Here is a 20,542-nt window from a genome sequence, read left to right as displayed (position 1 = left end):
GGATGGGAAGATAGCTTTTTTCTTGTCTTCGTCAATACATCATATTTTGTCACTTCGCACATAAGCACTTAGTTTCAAGCAGCTTATCACGGTAGATGATTGTAACCGTGGTTCAACTTACTTGCAGTTGTTTAGCCAACCGTTAAATTCACAGGCCGAATAATACTACAATGAGGCAACAGCAGCAGAGGTGCCGAAGTAGACCCACATGTACTATTTGATAAATGTTTTTACCTAGCACCGCTGAGTAATAGGCAAATCAATAACGTTGGGCTTTTCTAGCAAATTATTCTTGCCCCATTTACAACTAGCTAGGTACTTTGTAACAATCGAATGGGCACAATGTGTGGTAGAGCTAGCACAATTATTCTGAGACCATTACGGTACATTTGGCAACTTAACTGTTTGTTGGCTGAAAAAAAAAGGTAATCGACACATTCTGCGTTGTGCGTAGAACCACAAAAGCCAACTCACGAGCCCTCTGCGAGATTGGGTCGCTGGTGAGCAGCAAACACCATCTGAAAGAGAAAGAGAACATGGAATAAACATGGCACACAACATAAGCTTTTTTGAAGGTAAATTGAGACTTTAAAAAAAACCTAGCTAATTGTAAAGGCAAGGTGGTAATGTTTGTTAGCGATCGCATTCCCGTGTCTCTAAATGAGACGTCGGATCCAGCGCGCGTGCCTCAAATTTGGTTTCAATCCTGTTCGAGAGCGCTAGCAATTAGCTAGCGAGCTAAAGAGCTATTCCCTGCGGAACTAGCTGGCTACATTTATTCACATAACTTACATCTGAAGCTACATTGTTCACCGTGAATGGACATTTCAAAAACAAAAACGACATAATAGGCACGATTTAAAATGGAATTATCCGAGTCACGTTGCTTTACTGAACGCCGTCTGTAGTTATGCTAGCTAGCCCGTGTATGTCTGACTAGCTACATAGAAGCTAGCTGACTACCTACGAGCTAAACTAACTACCCTCAAATGTAGGAAATGGGACACGGTTTTACTGACATAAGTTTGCGCAGTATTTTACAGGAGTAATTTGTTTACATAAATTATAGCTTGCTGTGCCGTGGGGTGAAGTTGTAACTTACTTGTGGACGCATGTACTGTAGATAATGGTCAAGATTGAACAGTCAGACAGCAAGGCCTAGCTGGCTAACGTTAGCTACCTAGACATAATTGTTGACAGGCCTTCATGTCAGCTATACTTTAACATGTCCTTTTGTTTTTCATTTGATAATATTTAACAGTGGATCAACCTAACGTTGTTTGTTGGTTAGCAATCAAGTTGATGCTAGTTATAAACAATACATTATTTCTGCTTTTCAAGGTCTTAAAGCTCAGAGAATGGTTGTCAGTTTCCATTTCAGACAGCGCATAACAAAGTAGCTAGTCTGATGGTGTTCATGTAAATAGCCAGCAACCCAATAAGGACAAACCATATGCGTTATAATATGCATGCTTATATCAAAGTGCTAACTAGCTCAAAAACAGGGAAGGGAACACTTCTGTAAGCACCATGCCAGTGTGGAATGTGGTGTCTCCAAATTCAGTGTGTTGGGGGTGGGGGAGTTGAGGCTATAGGTATAGCTACGGTATATCATCTGCACGTAACTCTTAACAAGACCAACACTTTAAAAATATTTTGCTGTTAACACTCGTAGTGTGTAGTGTAATAGGCCTAAGTTAGTCATTGCCTGTGCCACAGACTGTGGAGCAAGGAAGTAGTTAATGAGGACAGTATGCAACCCAAAGGCATATTGATAAAGGCAACCCCTGGAATAACTTTGTTTATTAGTTATTTCTAGACTAAATTACTAGCTTTATAGACAGATTCTAAAGGGAATCTAAATGTAATTCTAAAAAAATATATAAAAAAACATGAACATTTTCAATTATAAATAACTAAGTTCCTACAGTGGGTCAGCTAATTGGGAAATATCTTGCTGTACCTAGCATGGGCTGTCTTGCTGCAGTCTCTGGCAACAGTGCCCACAGTGTTGAGAAGGGAACAAAGCTGCAGTGACTGTGTCATTGAGCCATGGGTTTGAACCACCGAGCCAGACTCAAAGCAATCCTTCAACTGCTGTGCCTATCTATGACTGACCAGCCTCATTCATTTAGAATACTGATGGTGTTGTGAAGAAGGTGGGCTAACACATGTAGGGTGGAAGCATTGATTTCATAACACTGTAAGGATAGCCTACAGTGTTAAGAAATCAAATCATAGCTCGTCGGGTGAAAATGAAACGAGCTCAGTGGTCAAGCCATGACCTAATTATCTAGGCTACAGTTGGTGTACTAAGATCCGGTATAGATACATTTCTAACTGTTAGCCTAAAGACTTACAGTGACAGTTTTTGACAGCAAAATATAGACCCTTTGGCTAACTGCCACATCCACAGCTTCACTGCATACCCTGCTTCTGTGCCACATAGTATTTATTGGAAAACATTTTAAGTGCTTCCTTGAAATGGTTTCCTACAGTGGTGAAATGTCTATCCTCAGATATTGATATGGAGAGGCCTACAGTTATGTGATTGCACAAAACACACCTACTCAAAGCGTCATGCAAATAACTTTTTGTGAAATACCGCCATCCAAAATCTATTTTTGTCGTCTCTAAACCAGCTATTGTGATTGTCGTGAGATATTACGACTCCACCGTGTCTCATTTTCAAGCAGCATGGTGCTACGCCTCTAAGCCTGTTACACATTTATGATGAGAGTCACCATAGGAAATTAGTCTTGTCGTCCACAGAGAGGGGAGAGTAGCTCCTTGGCAAACACCTGCTCTGTTGTCAGCTGCCGCTGTGTCTCCTGCTTACAGTTTTATCGCAGACACGATTTAAGCTTTATTCATCAAAGAACATAAAAGGGGTTTTCAGTTATTTCTTTGTTGACTTGACTTTAGGTTGAGGCTATTTGGCTTCATCTTAACATCAGATTGATTATCTAGTTTTAGGATTACTCATGAATCGAAGTTCTCTTTGATGATTTGAATTATGCATGTGGTGCTAATACAAGCAGTGTTGAAATGATTACTGCAACTCCTAGAAGTGCACATGATCGTTTCAACTGATGCCCTCACTTTCCCGTCGTATAACTGAACTCATGCAAGTTGTGGTTTATTATATTCAAGCTCTGGATAGATCAGAGGCCAGGCGAGATGGAGGGTACAAGCAGAACTGGAGCTTTTCTCTTTCTGAAGGCAGTGAAGAGGAGAGGAGACATGAGTAAGCATTTCTCCTCCGGACCTCATTTCAGCACTCAGCATCGCTGCATTGCATCAATTTCACCCTGCCACCCGCCGTATCCACCAACCTGACAGACCCAAAGATTCTTTCTCTTCTGTTTATTAGTATTCCCACCTGAGAGCCTCCCTGCCACCAGCTTAATATACAGATATGGCCACATGCACACGCACTGTCTGCATGCAGAGTCTGTTTTGTAATGGAAGTGTGTAGACTGTAGAAGTGTTTTACACTAGGGATACAAACTGACAGTGATGTTACTGTAAAACTACATGTATCACAGAATCATGCAGTTACATATGACATCATTTGACATTAATTCAATAATTGATGTAATCCAGTAACTTAAGGAAGTACCCAATATGTTTATCCAATGGTTTGAGCTAAGTCGACATAAAAGCAAGGCATTATCTAACCACGCTCTTCCACCCCTTTTTCTCTTCTTTTTTCCTAAGCTGCACATCGGTGGTGACCACAAAGGAGATGGATGGACAGCAGCACTCATCCCCAGAGGGGCAGAAGGTACTGTAGGCTACCTCCCTCACTAAGGAAAGCCTTACCTTGCACCCCTCCGCGTTACTCGCATTTATGGCATTGTTGCTCGCAGCAGGCTACAGGCTTTCTGCTCCGTCCTGTTGGTGCCCTCTGCCGTTCTGTCTCACCTCTCTCCCTTTTTATATGTCCTTGTTCTTTTCTGTCAGAACATTTTAATCCGATGAAATTTATTGTGAATTTGATATTATTTTGGGGTATTATTACTAAATATTCAAAACCTGTTTCTCTTGTCTCAACTGAACAGTGAATACGAACATAAGCTCAGTGCTGTTTTTGCCATAACTTTACCCGGTTGTATCAGTGTTTAATGCAGCATCACTCAGGCATCAACTGTATGCTCACAGCAGAAATGCACTGCAACATACTTTATGTAATCAGATCTTCTTTGTTAATTCTCTTCTTTGTTGTCTCTCTCTCCACCAGTCCCCTGCTCTTAGGCACTTCTCTTCTGCGGATCCCCTGAAAACATACGAAAACAGGCCAAATACAAATAATCACATAAGGGCTCTAAACAAACTTGGAACTGGCAAGAGGCTAAGGTATGGCACATCATTGTTGCTAGTATCTCTCCTGTCCAACGTTTTGATGACAATGGCAAATATCATAATGAACCAATTCGACCTGTATTCAGTGAAACCCGGCGGATGTTGTTTCTCTGCTTTCCTCTCTAGTGAAATCCCATACCCGGTAGCAACGACGTCACCAATGCCGAACAGAACAGACTATTTAATCGGTAGCCCAACCACGCCTCAAGGGGTCGTTCTACAGGGGAGACACTTTCAGCACACCCACCATGTTCCTGCTGCAATGAGGAAACCTGTCCAAAGGTATGAGCCCTCACGGAAGTCACACTCTAGTCATTCTGCATAACAAAGCATTGAAAGCAACTCTGTGGTTTTGTATGTCGGAACGCTTGATTTCTCCCAAGTTGCCAGGTAGGGCTGCACCTCCAGTCGATCCACGACAGAACATGTTACTCTCCCTTTTTATGTCAGGGTTTGATCAATTCCGTTTGGCTAATTGCCATCAAGTTTGAGGTGCAGCCCATTTATTCACGGATCATCACCATTATTGTGTTAGACTTGATTGTATTGGTAGACGAGACTTACTCTCTCCATTTTCCTTTCTTAAGCAACCTTGACTTAAAGGAAAGGTAAGACATTTGAACCCAGTGGATTTTCTCAGCCATGCTTTGTGCTGCAACCACTTGTAGTGAGCTGAATGGTCTGATCTCTTTGTCCTGTTCTGACTTTGCATTTCATGTCATGCTGTAGTCAAAGCAGTAGTGCCTGTGCCTATGTGCATTTGTAATTTTTAGCTAACTTAATACCCTGCTCAACCTGCATCCACCCACCTTTGGTCTAGATCTGTAGGGCACTGACTGAAGTCTGTTTGCATGGAATATCCCATGTCATGTGTTTCATCATAGCCTTACTCCATTGTGAAATAGCTTCATTAGCGCTCCTACACTTCATATTGCGTATTTTGCTTATCTCCAATGATCCACTGCGGATTTGAGTTGTTTACCTCATTTATGGCTGTTGACAAAGTATTTGTTTTAAATGGCTGTGCTTCTGCCCAGAGCCATAGATTTAGACATATCTAGATATATGGCTGTGCTTCTGACCAAACTGTGCCATTTTTCCCGCAGAAAGGAGTACATCACCACCCAGCAGCAGATCCAGCCAGTAGAAGTAGAGAGCATCATTCTCACCTGTCCAGAGAGCCCAGGTACATTCACTGTGCCCCTTACATTCACTGTATTTCAGGGTTTCCGTTATGAAAATGTGGCGCCGGACATTTGAACGGCAGCATTTCAATTTACAGGACATTTGAGTAATGTACCCGACCCATGTGCAGTGGGTGCATAACCTTTGTGTCCAATCACCGTTCTCAGAATGACAGAAGTCACATTTTAGATTATGGTAGATAATCTTCCCGGAATATGCAAGTCGAGGATGCAATGACGTGTCCTTGAGGATGTTCGAAGAACTGTCCACATTTTATATATTTCTCAGATGACAAAATGTGTAACGAGTAGCAAAATCGCTAGCTTACGTTTTGGCGGAACACCAGTTTCAAGTTTGGAGAACGTTTCACTGTAAAAAATGCACCTTTTATAATAAAGCATTCCATGCATCATCACATTTGCAGACTTATGTAAGATGGCCTACTATTCCTAATGTGAAGAGTAGATTGGATAGTCAAATTTTAGGGTAATAATATAACTCGATCACTGTTCGCAAAAAAAGACAGTTCAATGCATGGCTGAGCGTGTATAGCGTAGAGGCCTGGGCTATAGGCCATATCGTTTACGTTCCTTCTTTGCACGTGAAACACATTTCTTGCGATTCTACTAAACTTTATATGACTGGAGACATTAGCAGAATCTTGTTAAATTAAACAAATGACAGGGGGAGCCTACTCTAACACTGACAAACAGTCAAAACATTTCTTGTCCATATAATAGGCCTATGAGAAGGGGATACACAACTAGAATATGACGTCCATCTAAACTGGAGGAGGTAATTATTGTCCAAAAACAAACTTTTAAGTGGCACTGACCCAACAATGATAGAGTGAAAATGTGCAGTGTGCACCAGGGATATGGCTATTAGTCTCCGCTGGTCCCAATATGATAGACCAGAGGCCTGTTGTTCTCTCAACTAAAAGACAGATTAGTCTTTTCATTGTCATCTCTTTACAGCAATAGTTTGGAAGCAATGTTTTCTTGTGATCGAATGTATAAATATTGTGATATGCCTGGCTGGGGGTCTGTACTTTTCACTGACAGTCACAACTCAACAACCATCTATTTGGTATTTGCAGTGTACGCTGCCAAAATTGCGCGGGTTGCCTTTCCTCCCGACTGTAGGCAATGCGATTCTTAAAAATCCAAAAAGTGTCTCTCTTTTTTTTACGGCTAGGAGAAGCTAATGATCCTCTGTGACCAAATCATGCTTTAGTAACCTATTTTGACATATGGTCTTTATTTATGTATCGACAGGAGTAGGCTAATTAGGCTATATAATTTTGCCAATTTAATTCAGTTTACTAAGGGAAGGCTTAGCTTCCCCTAGCCTTGAAGACGTGCCGCATATGAGCCTATGCCAATCTACTATCCCCCATTGTAGAAAAGTCTACCTATTCTATTGGTCAGCTTGTCAAGAAACAAATAGCCCAAACAGGCTATGGGACGATAGAGCCCAAATTCATATAACCAGTAAGCATAGGCAACATTAATAAACCAAAAAAGTTGAAGCAATGAATCTGCCACATATCAGAACATTTAGCTTAAAATGTTGATAAACTATAATTTCTTACCTTTTTTTAGCGCAGCAATACACACAAGGCAGTAGGCTGCGCGCGGATGTGCATTTGGCCACAGGACAACAAAAGAAAGTAGAAAACCAATAGCATATGGATGTCTGTATAAAATATTTGCCTCCACGGATATGGTCAGATTAAACATGCCTATGTAATATGTAGTAAAATGTTCAGGTTTCAAACAATTAAGTAGCGACACTGAACAAAAATAGTAAATTTCTATGATTTTACTGAGTTACAGTTCATATAAGGAAATCGGTCAATTTAAATAAATTGATTAGGCCCTAATCTATGGATGACTTGGTAGACAGATAAGCATCTGTTGGTCACAGATATCGTCTATTCAGACCCCTTGACATTTTCCACATTTTGTTACCCAAGTTCTGAGTTGCTCAAGTTCTGTCAGGTTTGATGGGGAGCGTTGCTGCACAGCTATTTTCAGGTCTCTACAGAGTTGTTCGATCAGGTTCAAGTCCGGGCTATGGCTGGGCCACTCAAGGACATTCAGAGACTGTTTTGGCTGTGTGCTTAAGGTCGTTGTCCTGTTGGCAGGTGAACGTTCGCCCCAGTCTGAGGTCCTGAGTGCTCTGAAGCAGGTTTACATCAAGGATCTCTCTGTACTTTGCTCAGTTCTTCTTTCCCTCGATCCTGACTAGTCTCCCTGTCCCTGCCACTGAAAAACATCCCCACAGCATGATGATGCTGCCACCACCACCAGGCTTCACTGTAGGGATGGTGCTAGGTTTCTTCCAGATGTGGTGATTGGCATTCAGGCCAAAGAGTTCAATCTTGGTTTCATCAGACCAGAGAATTTTGTTTCTCATGGTCTGAGAGCCCTTTCGGTGCCTTTTGGCAAACTCCTGGTGGGCTGTTGTGCCTTTTACTGAGAAGTGGCTTCCGTCTGCCCACTCTACCATAAAGGCCTGATTGGTGGAGTGCTGCAGAGATGGTTTTCCTTCTGGAAGGTTCTCCCATCTCCACAGAGGAACTCTAGAGCTCTGTCAGAGTGACCATCGGGTTCTTGGTCACTTCCCTGACCAAGGCCCTTCTCCCCCGATTTCTCAGTTTGGCAGAGCAGCCAGCTCTAGGAAGAGTCTTGGTGGTTCCAAACTTTTCCATTTACGAATGATGTAGGCCAATGTGTTCTTGGGGACCTTCAATGTTGCAGAATTTTTTTGTACCCTTTAACAGATCTGTGTCTCGACACAATCCTGTCTCGGAGCTCTACGGACACTTTCTTCAACCTCATGGTTTGGTTTTTGCTCTGACATGCACTTATAATTGTGGGACCTTATATAGACAAGGTGTGTGCCTTCTCTAAATCATGTCCAATCAATTGAATACACCACAGGTGACTCCAGTCAAGTTGTAGAAACATCTGAATGATGATCAATGGAACAAGATGCACTTGAGCTCAATTTTGAGTCTCATAGGAAAGGCTCTGAATACTTATGTAAATTAAGCATTTCTGGTTTTTACTTTTAATAAATGAGCAAACCTTTCTAAAAACCAGTTTTTGCTTTGTCATTATGGGGTATTGTGTGTAGATAAGAATTTATTAATTTATTGAATCCATTTTTAGAATAAGGCTGTAACGATTTTCTTTGTTGGAAAAAATCAAGGGGTCGCATTATTTTCCGAATGCACTGTATATACAAAAGTATGCAAACACCCCTTCAAGTGAGTGGAGTTTTGCTATTTCAGCCCCACCTGTTGCTGATAAGATAAAAAAAAAAAACATTGAATACACGACCATGCAATCTCTATAGACAAACATTGGCAGTAGAATGGCCTTAATGAAGAGCTCCGTGACTTTCAACGTGGTACCGTCATAGGATGCCACCTTTCCAACAAGTAATTTCGTCAAATTTCTAGAGCTGCCCCGGTCGACTGTAAGTGCTGTTATTGTAAAGATGAAACGTCAGGGAGCAACAACGCCTCAGCCGCAAAGTGGTAGTCCACACAAGCTCACAGAACGGGACCACCGAGTGCTGATGGGTGCAGCGCGTAAAACATGTCTTTCATCGGTTGCAACTCTCACTACTGAGTTTCAAACTGCCTTTTCAAGCAACGTCCGCGCAGTAACTTTTAGTCGGGAGCTTCGTGAAATGGGTTTCCCTGGCCAAGCAGCTGCACACAAGCCTAAGATCACCATGCGCAATGCCAAGTGTTGGCTGGAGTCGTGTAAAGCTCGCCATCATTGGACTCTGGAGCAGTGGAAATGCATTCTCTGGAGTGATAAATCACTCTTCACCATCTGGCAGTCCGACGGATGAATCTGGGTTTGGCGGATGCCAGGAGATTCACTACCTGCCCTATGCATAGTGCCAACTGTAAAGTTTGGTGGATGAGGCATAATGGTCTGGGGCTGTTTTTCATGGGTTGTGCTAGCTCCCTTAGTTTCAGTGAAGAGATCTTAACGCTACAATATACAATGACATTCTAGACAATTCTGTGCTTCCAACTTTGTGGCAACAGTTTGGGGAAGGCCCTTTCCTGTATCAGCATTGATATTGGCGGGAACTGGAACACGCTGTCGTAAATGTCAATCCAGAGCATTTCAAACATGAAAGAAATTGTGTACAGATCCTTGCTACATTGGGCCGTGCATTATCCTGTTGAAACATGCGGGAATGGCAGCGGAGGAATGGCACGACAATGGGCCTCAGGATCTCGGCACGGTATCTCTGTGCATTCAAGTAGCCATTGATAAAATGCAGATGTGTTTGTTGTCCTTAGCTTATGCCTGCCCATATCATAACCCAACAGCCACCGTGGGGCACTCTGTTCACAACATTGACATTAGAAAACCGCTCGCCCACATGATGCCATACACTCAGTCTGCCATCTGGTACAGTTGAAACCAGGATTAATCTGTGAAGAGCACACTTCTGCAGCATGCCAGTGGCAATCAAAGGGGAGCATTTGCCCACTGAACTCGGCTATGATGCCAAACTGTGGTCCGGTAAAGACACAGGTGAGGATGACGAGCATGCAGTTGAGCTTCCATGAAATGGTTTCTGGCAGTTTGTTCAGAAATTTTTTGGGTTGTGCAAACCCACAGATTTATCAGCTGTCTGGGTGGCTGGTCTCAGAGGATCCCACAGGTGAAGACTGATGTTGAGGTCCTGTGGTAGGGTGGTTATACGTTGTGATGCCGGTTGGACGTACTGCCAAATTATATAAAACAATGTGGAGGTGGCTTATGGTAGAGAAAAGAATGTTCAATTCTCTGGCAACAGCTCTAGTGGACAATTCATGCAGCCAATATCATGATTTTCGATATTTTTAAATTAGTATCACAAACATTATGTATCTAGGTGGTAGAGGGTGTCTGGATGTGGCTTTGCAGCCTCACTCTCTGGCAGTGAAGGCTGTAGGGTCTGTGGGGCAGCAGATCTGGGCTGAGCCTCCTGCCTGTGTCTGCCAGAGGGGGATTGCAGCAGGCCTCGCAGATTAATCCGCCCGCAAAGCTCCTCTGAGAGGAAGGAGAGAGAGAGCGAGCCTGCCAGTCACAAATGAGCATGGGGAGGAAAGCAGCACACACAGGCAGTCAGGCTAATAAAGCACACTGTGCCTGGCCAACCAACTCCTGCACAGTGAAATATTATGGGAGTGATGATGATCACATGTGGTGCAGCAAGGTGACCTTGGAACATTGGAACACTGCATCTGTGTGAAACTTTTCCCCAAGGGTAATTTTTCCCACTCTGGCATTTTTTGTTTATGTTGAAGATGAGGCTGGTTCTCAACAAGTTGTTACTGCACACTGTATATGACAGATAAGTCATTTTTCCTTTCCTTGTTATCTTTTGTTTCCTTTTTAGCCAACGACAACTCGAGCATCAAACGGCGTGTCCAGCAGCACAGTCGGAGAGCCTCGGCGGAGGGCTGTTGTAGCTTTCCCTCGCAGGTTCAGACCGAGGAGGTAGGAGTCGTAGCTTATACACTTTGTCATCTCGAAGTAGGAGTGCTGATCTAGGATCAGTTTTGACTTTTACATTATAATGGATATGTTAATATGGACGGGGGAGGCTGATCCTAAGTCAGCACTCCTACTCTGAGACGCTTTATGTATAGGCCAGGCCAGGCCCTGTAAGTGCATGTCTCTGTGTTAATCTAGATTTGACTGTTTAGTGTTTACCATGCAGCCTTTCCATATGAGAGGACTCTGACCCTGCTGGGCTGGAGTGGCAGCTACTCCCCTCTGGGCCTTTCTCTCAGGCCTTACTAGTCAACTATCAAACCATCCAACCTGCTCCTTCCTGTCTGAGTCATACCTTTAGTGTTGGGCCTAGAGCCAGAGAGGAATAAATACCTGACTAGAAAGAAGCATGTTTATCAGTTGCACTCAGTTGACCGTTTCAACCCAAAAGGGCAGACGGGTTTTAAGACGATACCCCTGACAGATAGTGTTGAGAAGAAAATCTAAGTATTTGAATGTATCTTCTGCTGAAATTAAATTGTCTCTTGTCTTTTCTGCAGGCCCTACATCCAAACGTTGTGTGCGGGAAGTGTAGCAAATCCAGTGACAACAGCACCATGTGTGAACACTGTGGGAACCCCTTAGCGTTGGAGGCCCCCCACCTCCACCACCCCCTGCAGCCCAGCCTACGTCCCCCACGCCCAGACCCCCCATCCGACCCCATACCCACCAGCACCCCTCCCCAGGAGCCAACAATCTACAGCTGAGGAAGAACAGCTTCTATGGTTCGGCCTCGACCTTGAGGGCGCCGCCGCTGCGCGTGGACACTGTGATGAACCCGCCCATCCCGGTACGCATTACCACCCGGGCCGGCCTGCTACTGCCACACAACGGGAGACCCGTGGGGGCTGGGCTAGTGGGGAGCTGCTGCGCCGGGAAAGTCGCCGCCAACAAAGGCAGGAGGACGGCGGTCGCCAAGCTACACAAGATCAACGACCCCAGTAAGTCTACTGGTCCATCCCGACCTGCTAAGTACTCACTTCTCGCATCTCTCTACGGTGATTATTGTCAGAGTTTACCTCAGGGCTTTGCATTGTGTTAGGTAGTGCAGGAAGTTTTAATTTAAACTGTCAGTACAGAATGTTCTTGCTAGTAAACCACACACCTCACAACCAGTAGCAGCTGTCTGTATATCTTACCTCTCTCACACAAGGTCACATTTGTTTGCAAACGAAGGCCACTTTTCAAAATCTAAATCTCCTGCTCTTCTTGAAAGAATACTTTCAACTATGGTGGAGCGAGTGACTCATTCTCAGTCATGAAATGTCTGTTGTGTGTGTGTGTGTGTTCCAGTCGTGCTGTCCAGTGACGACGATGAGGAGGATGAAGCCGACGACGGCAGCACTGGTAGCGTCAACAGGCTGGACAGCGTCTCCCCGCTGCCCGCTGACTCGGCCCACTCCTCGCCAGCGCCCTCCGGAGGAAGGGTCGAGGCAGCAGTGAAGAGTAGCGCAGGAGAGGAGCAGGAGGAGATCACCTCTGATTTCTTCTCCGACGTCGACAGCAGAATCTCGCTACCCAAAAGGAACCGAATGAAAGATCAGGTGTGTGTCCGCTTCTTTGAAATACACTGAATGTACAAAACATTAAGGACACATGCTCTTTCCGTGACACAGGCTGACCAGGTGAATCCAGGTGACAGTTGTGATCACTTATTGATGTCACTTGTTAAATCCACTTCAATCTGTGTATTTGAAGGGGAGTAGAAAGGTTGAAGAAGGATTTCTAAGCCTTGAGACATGGATTATGTATGTGTGCCATTCAGAGGGTGAATGGGCAAGACGAACGATTGAAGTGCCTTTGAACCGAGTATGGTAGTAGGTTCCAGGCGCACCGGTTTGTGTCAAGAACTGCAACGCTGCTGGGGTTTTTACGCTCAACAATTTCCTGTGTGTATCAAGAATGGTTCACCACCCAAAGGATATCCAGCTGCCAACTTGACACAACTGTTGGAGTCAATGGAGTTAACATGTGCCAGGATCCGTGTGGAACGCTTTCGACACCTTGTAGAGCCCATGCCCCAACAAATTCAGGCTGTTCTGAGGGCTGGGGGGGGAGACAAGTCAATATTAGGAAGGTGTTCCTGTTGTTTGGTGTACTCTGTATACATTTTAAAGGATTTTTAAATTTTTTATTCAGACTGGGATAGCATGAAATGAGTTGTCGGGGGCTGGGATTTGTACCCATGTTGTGGTAGTGTATATGTGCTGCAAGAGGCCGCGTTATATGCTGCACCAGCCTCTGTGTATAGGATATAGGACTTGTGTGGATACGTAATGAAATGTTGTTGACCCCTCAAGGATGTTTCCGCAGTTCTCCTCTCAAAGCTTGGCCACATTTAGTACACGGGCCCAGCTATAGTGAGCCAGTCTGATAGTGAGCTGTTTTGGAACATTTCAGTTTGGATTTATTGACCCCGTCTGTCAGAATGTCCTTGAGAACTCAATGTTCCTGATCTGCTCTCTCAAGGTAACATTGTGGGTTGTTTTGCTTGGCAGCAAATTATATTACTGGGTGTTTCTTTGTTCACTAAGATAGTCCCACTCCCAATGGCCAAAAACAACTAACGATTAAGTCTCCTAATTTACTTTTTGTGTGTTCAGGAGTGTTTTCCTTTTAGAAACATACCGCTCGTGACATTTAGCTTTCAAACTAATTAGGCAGCTGAATCTAAATGACCAGTTGAGGAAGAATCTGATATTGTTGGCAAGACGAGTACTGTACATGATTGGTCGCTAAGAGGAATGAATGATATGAAGCGGCAGATTTCAAGGCTGACCGTGTGTTTTTCAGTTTGGAAACCAAATACCTGACGACTCTACACCCAGGAAAAAACAGAAGACCTCCCCCTACAAGCTGGACAGCATCATCCTGGACTGTAGGAGCGTGAGAGTAGGAACTCTTCGCAGGATGGTGACCAAACCTGTCATTGTAAGTACTCCTGTACTCTGTTCTCTCTCTGTACAGACACTCAGTCGTGCTTATCAAAAATCTTGCCAAAAGCAATAGCCTATAGCAATATGGTCAAAGCTGAAATTATTTATACTAATTGTCTTACTGACATAATGTATCATTCAACTATCTCTTTGTCTTTCAGTTTACGGGCGATTACATTCAACTTGAAACTGAAGGTGAGAGACATAAGAACATAAAATGTCTTAAGTATTTTTCCCCCTTTGCTCTCCAATGACAAAATGTTGTAGATGCGTTATACTCACACTCTTGTACAGTATGAAGGGTGGCATAATTCAAATGCATTTCCTAAAATTCCCATGTTTTCTAGAAATCGTAGTTGGAGGATTCCGAATGTCCTGCTTATTCCCACCTGTTTTCTGGACAACCTGGGAATTGTGGAAACGTTACTGAAATTCTGCAAACCTAACGGCATGTGATGTTCTAGTGCTTTGTATCCCAGGCCCTGAAGTGGATTCTCTGGAGAAGGTGCGTCTGCAAGCGTCTGGGCTTATCAGCTGTGAGTGGTGCAGCGTGAGGAAGCTACCCGTGCTCTTCTTCCAGACCACCCAAGAGGAATGTCTGCGGCTTCGCACCCAGCTCAAGATGACCCGCGACAAGGGAGGCCTGTGGTACGACTGTGCCAGCGACGGTGAGGACTGCCAATCCATAAGTGAAGCATCCTTGCCAGTTGTAACATCAGTAGTCTGTTAAAATAGATGGATGAATGTGTTTTTTGTTTACCAAACTTGTCAACGTTGTCCCTCTGTTTTGGAGAATACTTTTCTATGACGTATTTTTGTTGTTGTTGCTAAATCAAGTCTGTGACCTCACGGTCTACAAAATGTCAATAAGTCTTATTGCTCTCCCTACTCACCCCAGACTCTGACGAGAAGTACATCGTGCTGATCTTTGAGAACGGGCTGTCGTTGCACGAGCAGATGATTCTAGAGGAGATTCTACAGGAGATCGGCCGAGTCAACAAACTCAACGAGTTCCCCACTAAACTGCCGTTTGATGAAGCTAACATCCGATTGGTCAACTACAACAAAGCAACAAAAGAGAAGGTGGGCTTTATCTAAATGGAAGATTAGCATCTTGGAGCCTTTTGAGACTAGCTAACAAAATATGTGTTGCCGTTGTTGCCTTTCCTTGGCTTCAGGTTTTCAACAAACAGTCTCTTTTTAAACAATCCCTTGACCATGATATTTTGGTTGCATCACTGTCTTGTAGGTAAAGAATAATAACAACAACAATGGCGGTAAAGCCAACAACACACCGCCACCAACAGTGCGGACACGCATGGCCACACGGCAGCAGACCAGCACGTTCTTCGATGAGGAAGACGATGACATGGCTGAGCTCCAACCCACCTTCACCGGACCAATCGTAAAGTACGAGGGTTATCTATCTCCTACACCTGGGTCATGTTCAAGAAAATGGGCTGAAATGTGAAGGGGCTAGCACTCATTTTCAGTTGCAAACCATTTCACTTCGGTGTGCCCTGTCCCCCTAAGTATCATTCTAAAGTGTTTGTTCCTAATGGTAATTGGATGGTTGTGTTGTAGGTTGATGGTGTACCCACCTCCTCCAGCCAAGGGGGGCATGTCGGTGACTAACGAAGACCTCCACTGCCTTAACGATGGAGAGTTCCTAAACGACGTCATCATAGACTTTTATTTAAAGTTAGTGGCTTTCGCGTTCCGTTGTATATTTCCCATTGTTGTTTTTTGAAGTCACATTCTAGGTTTGATTTTCTTTAGGAACACAAAGTGCCTGCGTTTGTGGTATACTGGGAATTTTGCCAACCTTACAAGGGGAGTGGATGAACTGTTTTTCTTCCCTTTAGATATTTAGTTTTGGAGAAGTTGAAAAAAGAAGACTCACAAAGGAGTCATGTGTTCAGCTCCTTCTTTTACAAGAGGCTCAACCAAAGAGAGAGGAGAAACATCCCAGACACCACCAACCTAACGTGAGTCTCCTCTCCTCTGCCCAGAGCGGCCCAACAGCCCCCAGATCTATATGTGCTGTTTTGCCAACTCATTTGGTCATTATCACGGCAAACATTGTTTTAGTTGTCAAGACGGCACAAACTGATGCGGGACCAGGCAAGGGGAACACATTTCAGACAAAGTTCAGTAAACCATGTCTCTTGTTTGCCAGGATCCAGAAGAGGAAGCACAATCGGGTGAAGACGTGGACCCGACATGTAGACCTGTTCCAGAAGGACTTCATCTTTGTTCCCATTAACGAGTCGTGAGTGCTGCTCAATACCCAATACCCCTGCCTGCGGCCAAATTACATCCTATTCCCTATGTAGTGCACTATATTTGAGCGGAGCCCGACTATATAAGGAAGGGAAAGGGAATATCTAGTCAGTTGCACAACTGAATGCATTCAACCCAAATGGATCAGAGCGGTGCGGGGGGCTGCCTTAATCAACGCCTATGGCATCAGTGCCCAGGGAGCAGTTGTTGTGGGGGTTAACTGCCTTGCTCACGGGCAGAACGGCAGATTTTTCCACCTTGCCGGGATTTGAACAAGCAACCTTTCGGTTACTGTCCCAACACACTCTAACCTCTAGGCTACCTGCCATTTGAGATGCGAATTTTAACATGGAAATTAATTGACTGTTTTCTTGTCTCAAGTGTAATGATGAAGGTGAACAGACTGATGCAAAATAATAGACAAAGATGGTAGACCAAACTGTCTCTATTAACCAAACCCATTGCTGTATGTGTTTCAGAGCCCACTGGTACTTGGCAGTGATCTGCTTCCCAGGCCTTCAGGGCCCTCAGTTTGTGGCCAACCCCCTATACCAGGCCCCGGAGTCAGCACCAGGGCCAACACAGGCTGCCCCCCAGGGTAGCCCCCCTGACCACTGCCGGCCCCTGTCTCCAGAGCCAGACCACTTTGAGCCTCTGTCCCCAGACAGAGAGGAACCCGTGGCCCCCTCAGAGAAGCTGTCCCTCAGTGCCACCGAGGCCTCCTCAGGGGGACACTCTCACAGCGAGCAGCCAAAGGGTGCGTCCACCTGTCCCAATGGGGGCCAAGAGCCTCCTAAGACCTCTGGAGCCAGGGTGAATGGACAGGTCAGCGCCCAGCCACAGTACACAGGTAAGCCACAGGCAGACGTCACTACTTGCAAGTAGCATTTCATTGCACTGTGTACAATACACTACGTTGTATCCTGCGCATATGGCAAATCAACATTGATTGCGATTTCTTGGAAACTGATGGGAAATGAATCTGTGATTCATTGGCCTTTTTTAATTATGTTTTGCAGATGGTCTGCACAGAATCAGTGTGTGTTATGGATCAGGAGGTGGCAATGGTGATGACACCCATACCTTTTCAGATGATCAAAGCTCCTGCCAGGTAACGGTGGAATTTGCTTCTCTGTTTGGTGACATTTCCAAGGAGGTTAAATGGATGTCATGTGTCACGTTGTTTTTCCTTTTGTCTAGGATGAGTGCAGTGAGGATGGTGCACTTGCTGAGGACCCGGTTACCCCTGAGAGCTCGGAGTGTACCTCCAAACCCACCATCTGTAAACAGTGAGTAGGAGATGATGTTCTACCTGTGCCAGTAGATGGCGATATTGCTCTCCTGACACCTTTGTGGCTCGTGTGATTTGAGGTGATTGTCCATTCATATTTACCTCAGAATCACAATGTTTAAGCATTTGCTGAGTGATTTTTGTTTGTTTTCTCAGGCCCTGCATTCTCATCATGGACTCGCTACGTGGCCCTGCCAGATCTTCAGTCGTTAAAACATTACGAGAGTAAGTCAATTCTTTCATACTGTTCTGTATATTGTAGTTTGCCTCATTTGTACATCATCTAAGTATTACACTCATTGGCGCACCAAAGCAAACCTTCCCAATACATTTATATGTAGTGTTTCTGTTTGTGTGATTTGCGTGTGTAACTGCAGGTACCTGGAGGTGGAGTGGGAGGTGAGGAAAGGAAGTCAGAGGAGTTTTGGGAAGGATCAGATGAAGGGCTCCAACCCGCGTGTTCCTCAGCAAGATAACTTCAGCGACTGTGGAGTCTACATCCTGCAGTATGTGGAGAGCTTCTTTGAGGTGAGAGCATAGGCTGAAGGCAAAGTGGCTCTGTTCAAAAGTAGTGCACTATATAGGGAATAGGGTGCGGTTTTTAGGATGTACACGGCGAGAAATACAACCAGTACAGTGTATAAAATAACAGACACCTGGGGCCATATAATGAGATGTGGTCCGTTTTCATTTTCTATTGGTTGTATTTTTAGATTGCCAATGTTTACCGAATTGATTTACTGTAACAACTACTGATAGCCGACTCTGCTAGCCAGAAGTGAATCCCAAATACGGATACCAGCTACTGTTTTAAAGCAATCGCACCAAACCAGGCCTTTATCGACTCTTGATTTTGAAGCTCATTTTCTACCTTACAACACTCCAAAAATAGATAGGACATTGCTTAGGAGTGAATCCATAATAATTGCATTTTTCTGCCCTCCATTCAGAGTCCACTTGCCAGCTTTCATCTCCCTGTGAACCTGGCGGAATGGTTCCTGCAGCAACGGATGAAGACTAAACGCGAGGAGATCAAGGAGCTCATTCGAAAGATCCAATCCCAACAGAAGAAGGAGGCGGGCCAGGGCTCAGCCAAAGGCTCTCCTGGAGAACAGGAGGTGGGAGGAGAGGATACAGAGGAAGGTGTAGAGATACAGATTCAGAACTTTCCCGTCAGCCCCTGAGGTGCATTGTCTGGTCTGACACGGCTACCTACCTACTCTCTTTTACTTTGACATGACGGTCCTATCTATCGGGTGGGGCTCCCGCTGCCTGGCCAAGCCTGGAGGTCGGTCCGTCTGCCTTCCTGCTGCCAGGGCCTGATTACATGCTGCTGGATTACCCCCCCCCCCCCCCCATTATTTCCTAACTGTCCTATTCCTTCCATTTACAACAAAACAAAACATTTTACATTTGTATTGAATAAAACGTGTACATATGCTGGATGTTTTTGCTGCCTTTGAGATTTACTGTTTTTGATGCCGTGCTATACATGGATGATCATCATCCATATCTGTTTCCTTCATAGATGTTCTTTTTTTCAGGTGCAGAATATAATGTTCCGCTCTTGTATCATATTTTTTATGCATCTGACTGAGTTGTGTAGAGAACTTGCTGTTCTTTGTCATTTATAGCCATACCGGTCTGGAAGAAAGTATCATTTTCAAAATCCCAGTACCTCTCATGAATTGCTTAGCCAGTGCTTGTTAAAGGCCCAGTGCAGTCAAAAACATGATTTTCCTGTGTTTCATATATTTCTTCACACTAGGTTGGACTAATACTGTATAATGCCCTTTTATTGTAATAGCTGTTTGATGGGATGAAGACATCACAGCTAGTTTACCATTTTTCCCTCCCCACTCGGACCCCGCACAGATAGTCCTAGCTAAATTCTTGCCTGAGAATTGGTCTTTGCTAAGAAGCTATTTGTTGCTTTTTGACCATTTTTAATTGAAAACAATCACAGTAAGGTACTTACTTGTTTCCCAGATATGATTTGATATTGAGATAAAAATGGCTGCATTGAACCTTTTTAAGTCTCTTTGTGTGAGTGGATGGATCTTGAGCATTAAACACAGAGATGCAAGAGCACATAATTTGCCTTAGTTTTTATAACATACTGTTTGTCAGCCTTCCTTCAGTTGTTGTTGGTTTTCCTCTGCATAAAACATTAGTTGAGTGCACCTTTCTTTAGTAAAGTATTTGGGACACTGTTACTGTAATAGAATTCATGTAATTCCATGAGATGTCATCCCATATTCAAAATTGCTGTTGTAGAAGTGCATTTGTGCCTGGTTTCATCATCTGGTCGCCCAGGGTTGATAGGATGAAAAGATGGTCATCTAGATCTGCCTGTCCTCTATTGTTTGAACAAATGACTGCTATTATCCATCATTATCTAGGGATGATTGGGTCTTGTCATTAATACAGCGATATACAGTTAGTTGATCTTCGTTTGCTCAAAATATTTAATTTTTTATTAGCCTAGCTCAAAAAGTTTCATTTACAGGTAACTGCCAAAATAAAGGAAACACCAACATAGTATCTAAATAGGGCGTTGGGTCACCATGAGCCGCCAGTGCACCCAGAATGGCTTTAATGCGCCTTGGCATAGATTCTACAAGTGTGAAACTGAGGGATGCACCAGCATTCTTCCACGCGGAATTCCATCATTTGGTGTTTCGTTGATGGTGGTGGAAACCACTGTCTCAGGCTCCGCTCCAGAATCTCCCATACGTGTTAAATTTGGTTGAGATATCTTTTAAAAACTGGGATCATATCTATCTGGATTTCACCTATCGGATAGTATTAAATGGAATGAATAGAACAAGAGTCCCCATTCAAGTCAATGATTTGTCCGTTCTATTCTATTTCTATGTATTTTATCCTGTCCAATAGGC

At 44.2% G+C, this 20,542-nt stretch overlaps 1 protein-coding gene across 1 annotated transcript; it reads left to right on the top strand.

Annotated features, from left to right (window-relative positions):
- Positions 1–395: 395 nt before the first annotated feature.
- LOC135557416 (sentrin-specific protease 6-like) lies at positions 396–19,825 on the top strand. The gene is given in 25 exon segments (XM_064990665.1): positions 396–575; positions 3,154–3,247; positions 3,721–3,787; positions 4,244–4,359; positions 4,492–4,647; positions 4,953–4,973; positions 5,472–5,551; positions 10,975–11,075; positions 11,633–11,740; positions 11,743–12,073; positions 12,426–12,676; positions 13,926–14,063; positions 14,230–14,263; positions 14,548–14,736; positions 14,967–15,151; positions 15,318–15,478; positions 15,653–15,769; positions 15,934–16,056; positions 16,248–16,340; positions 16,831–17,201; positions 17,371–17,462; positions 17,552–17,640; positions 17,799–17,867; positions 18,020–18,170; positions 18,593–19,825. Coding segments are annotated over 25 exon segments (3,399 nt in total). The 5' UTR covers positions 396–547; the 3' UTR covers positions 18,827–19,825.
- Positions 19,826–20,542: the final 717 nt, after the last annotated feature.

The sequence above is a fragment of the Oncorhynchus masou genome, chromosome 16 (genome assembly GCF_036934945.1).
Source record: "Oncorhynchus masou masou isolate Uvic2021 chromosome 16, UVic_Omas_1.1, whole genome shotgun sequence".
NCBI lineage: Eukaryota > Metazoa > Chordata > Actinopteri > Salmoniformes > Salmonidae > Oncorhynchus > Oncorhynchus masou.
This window is presented reverse-complemented; position numbering and strand designations above follow the sequence as displayed.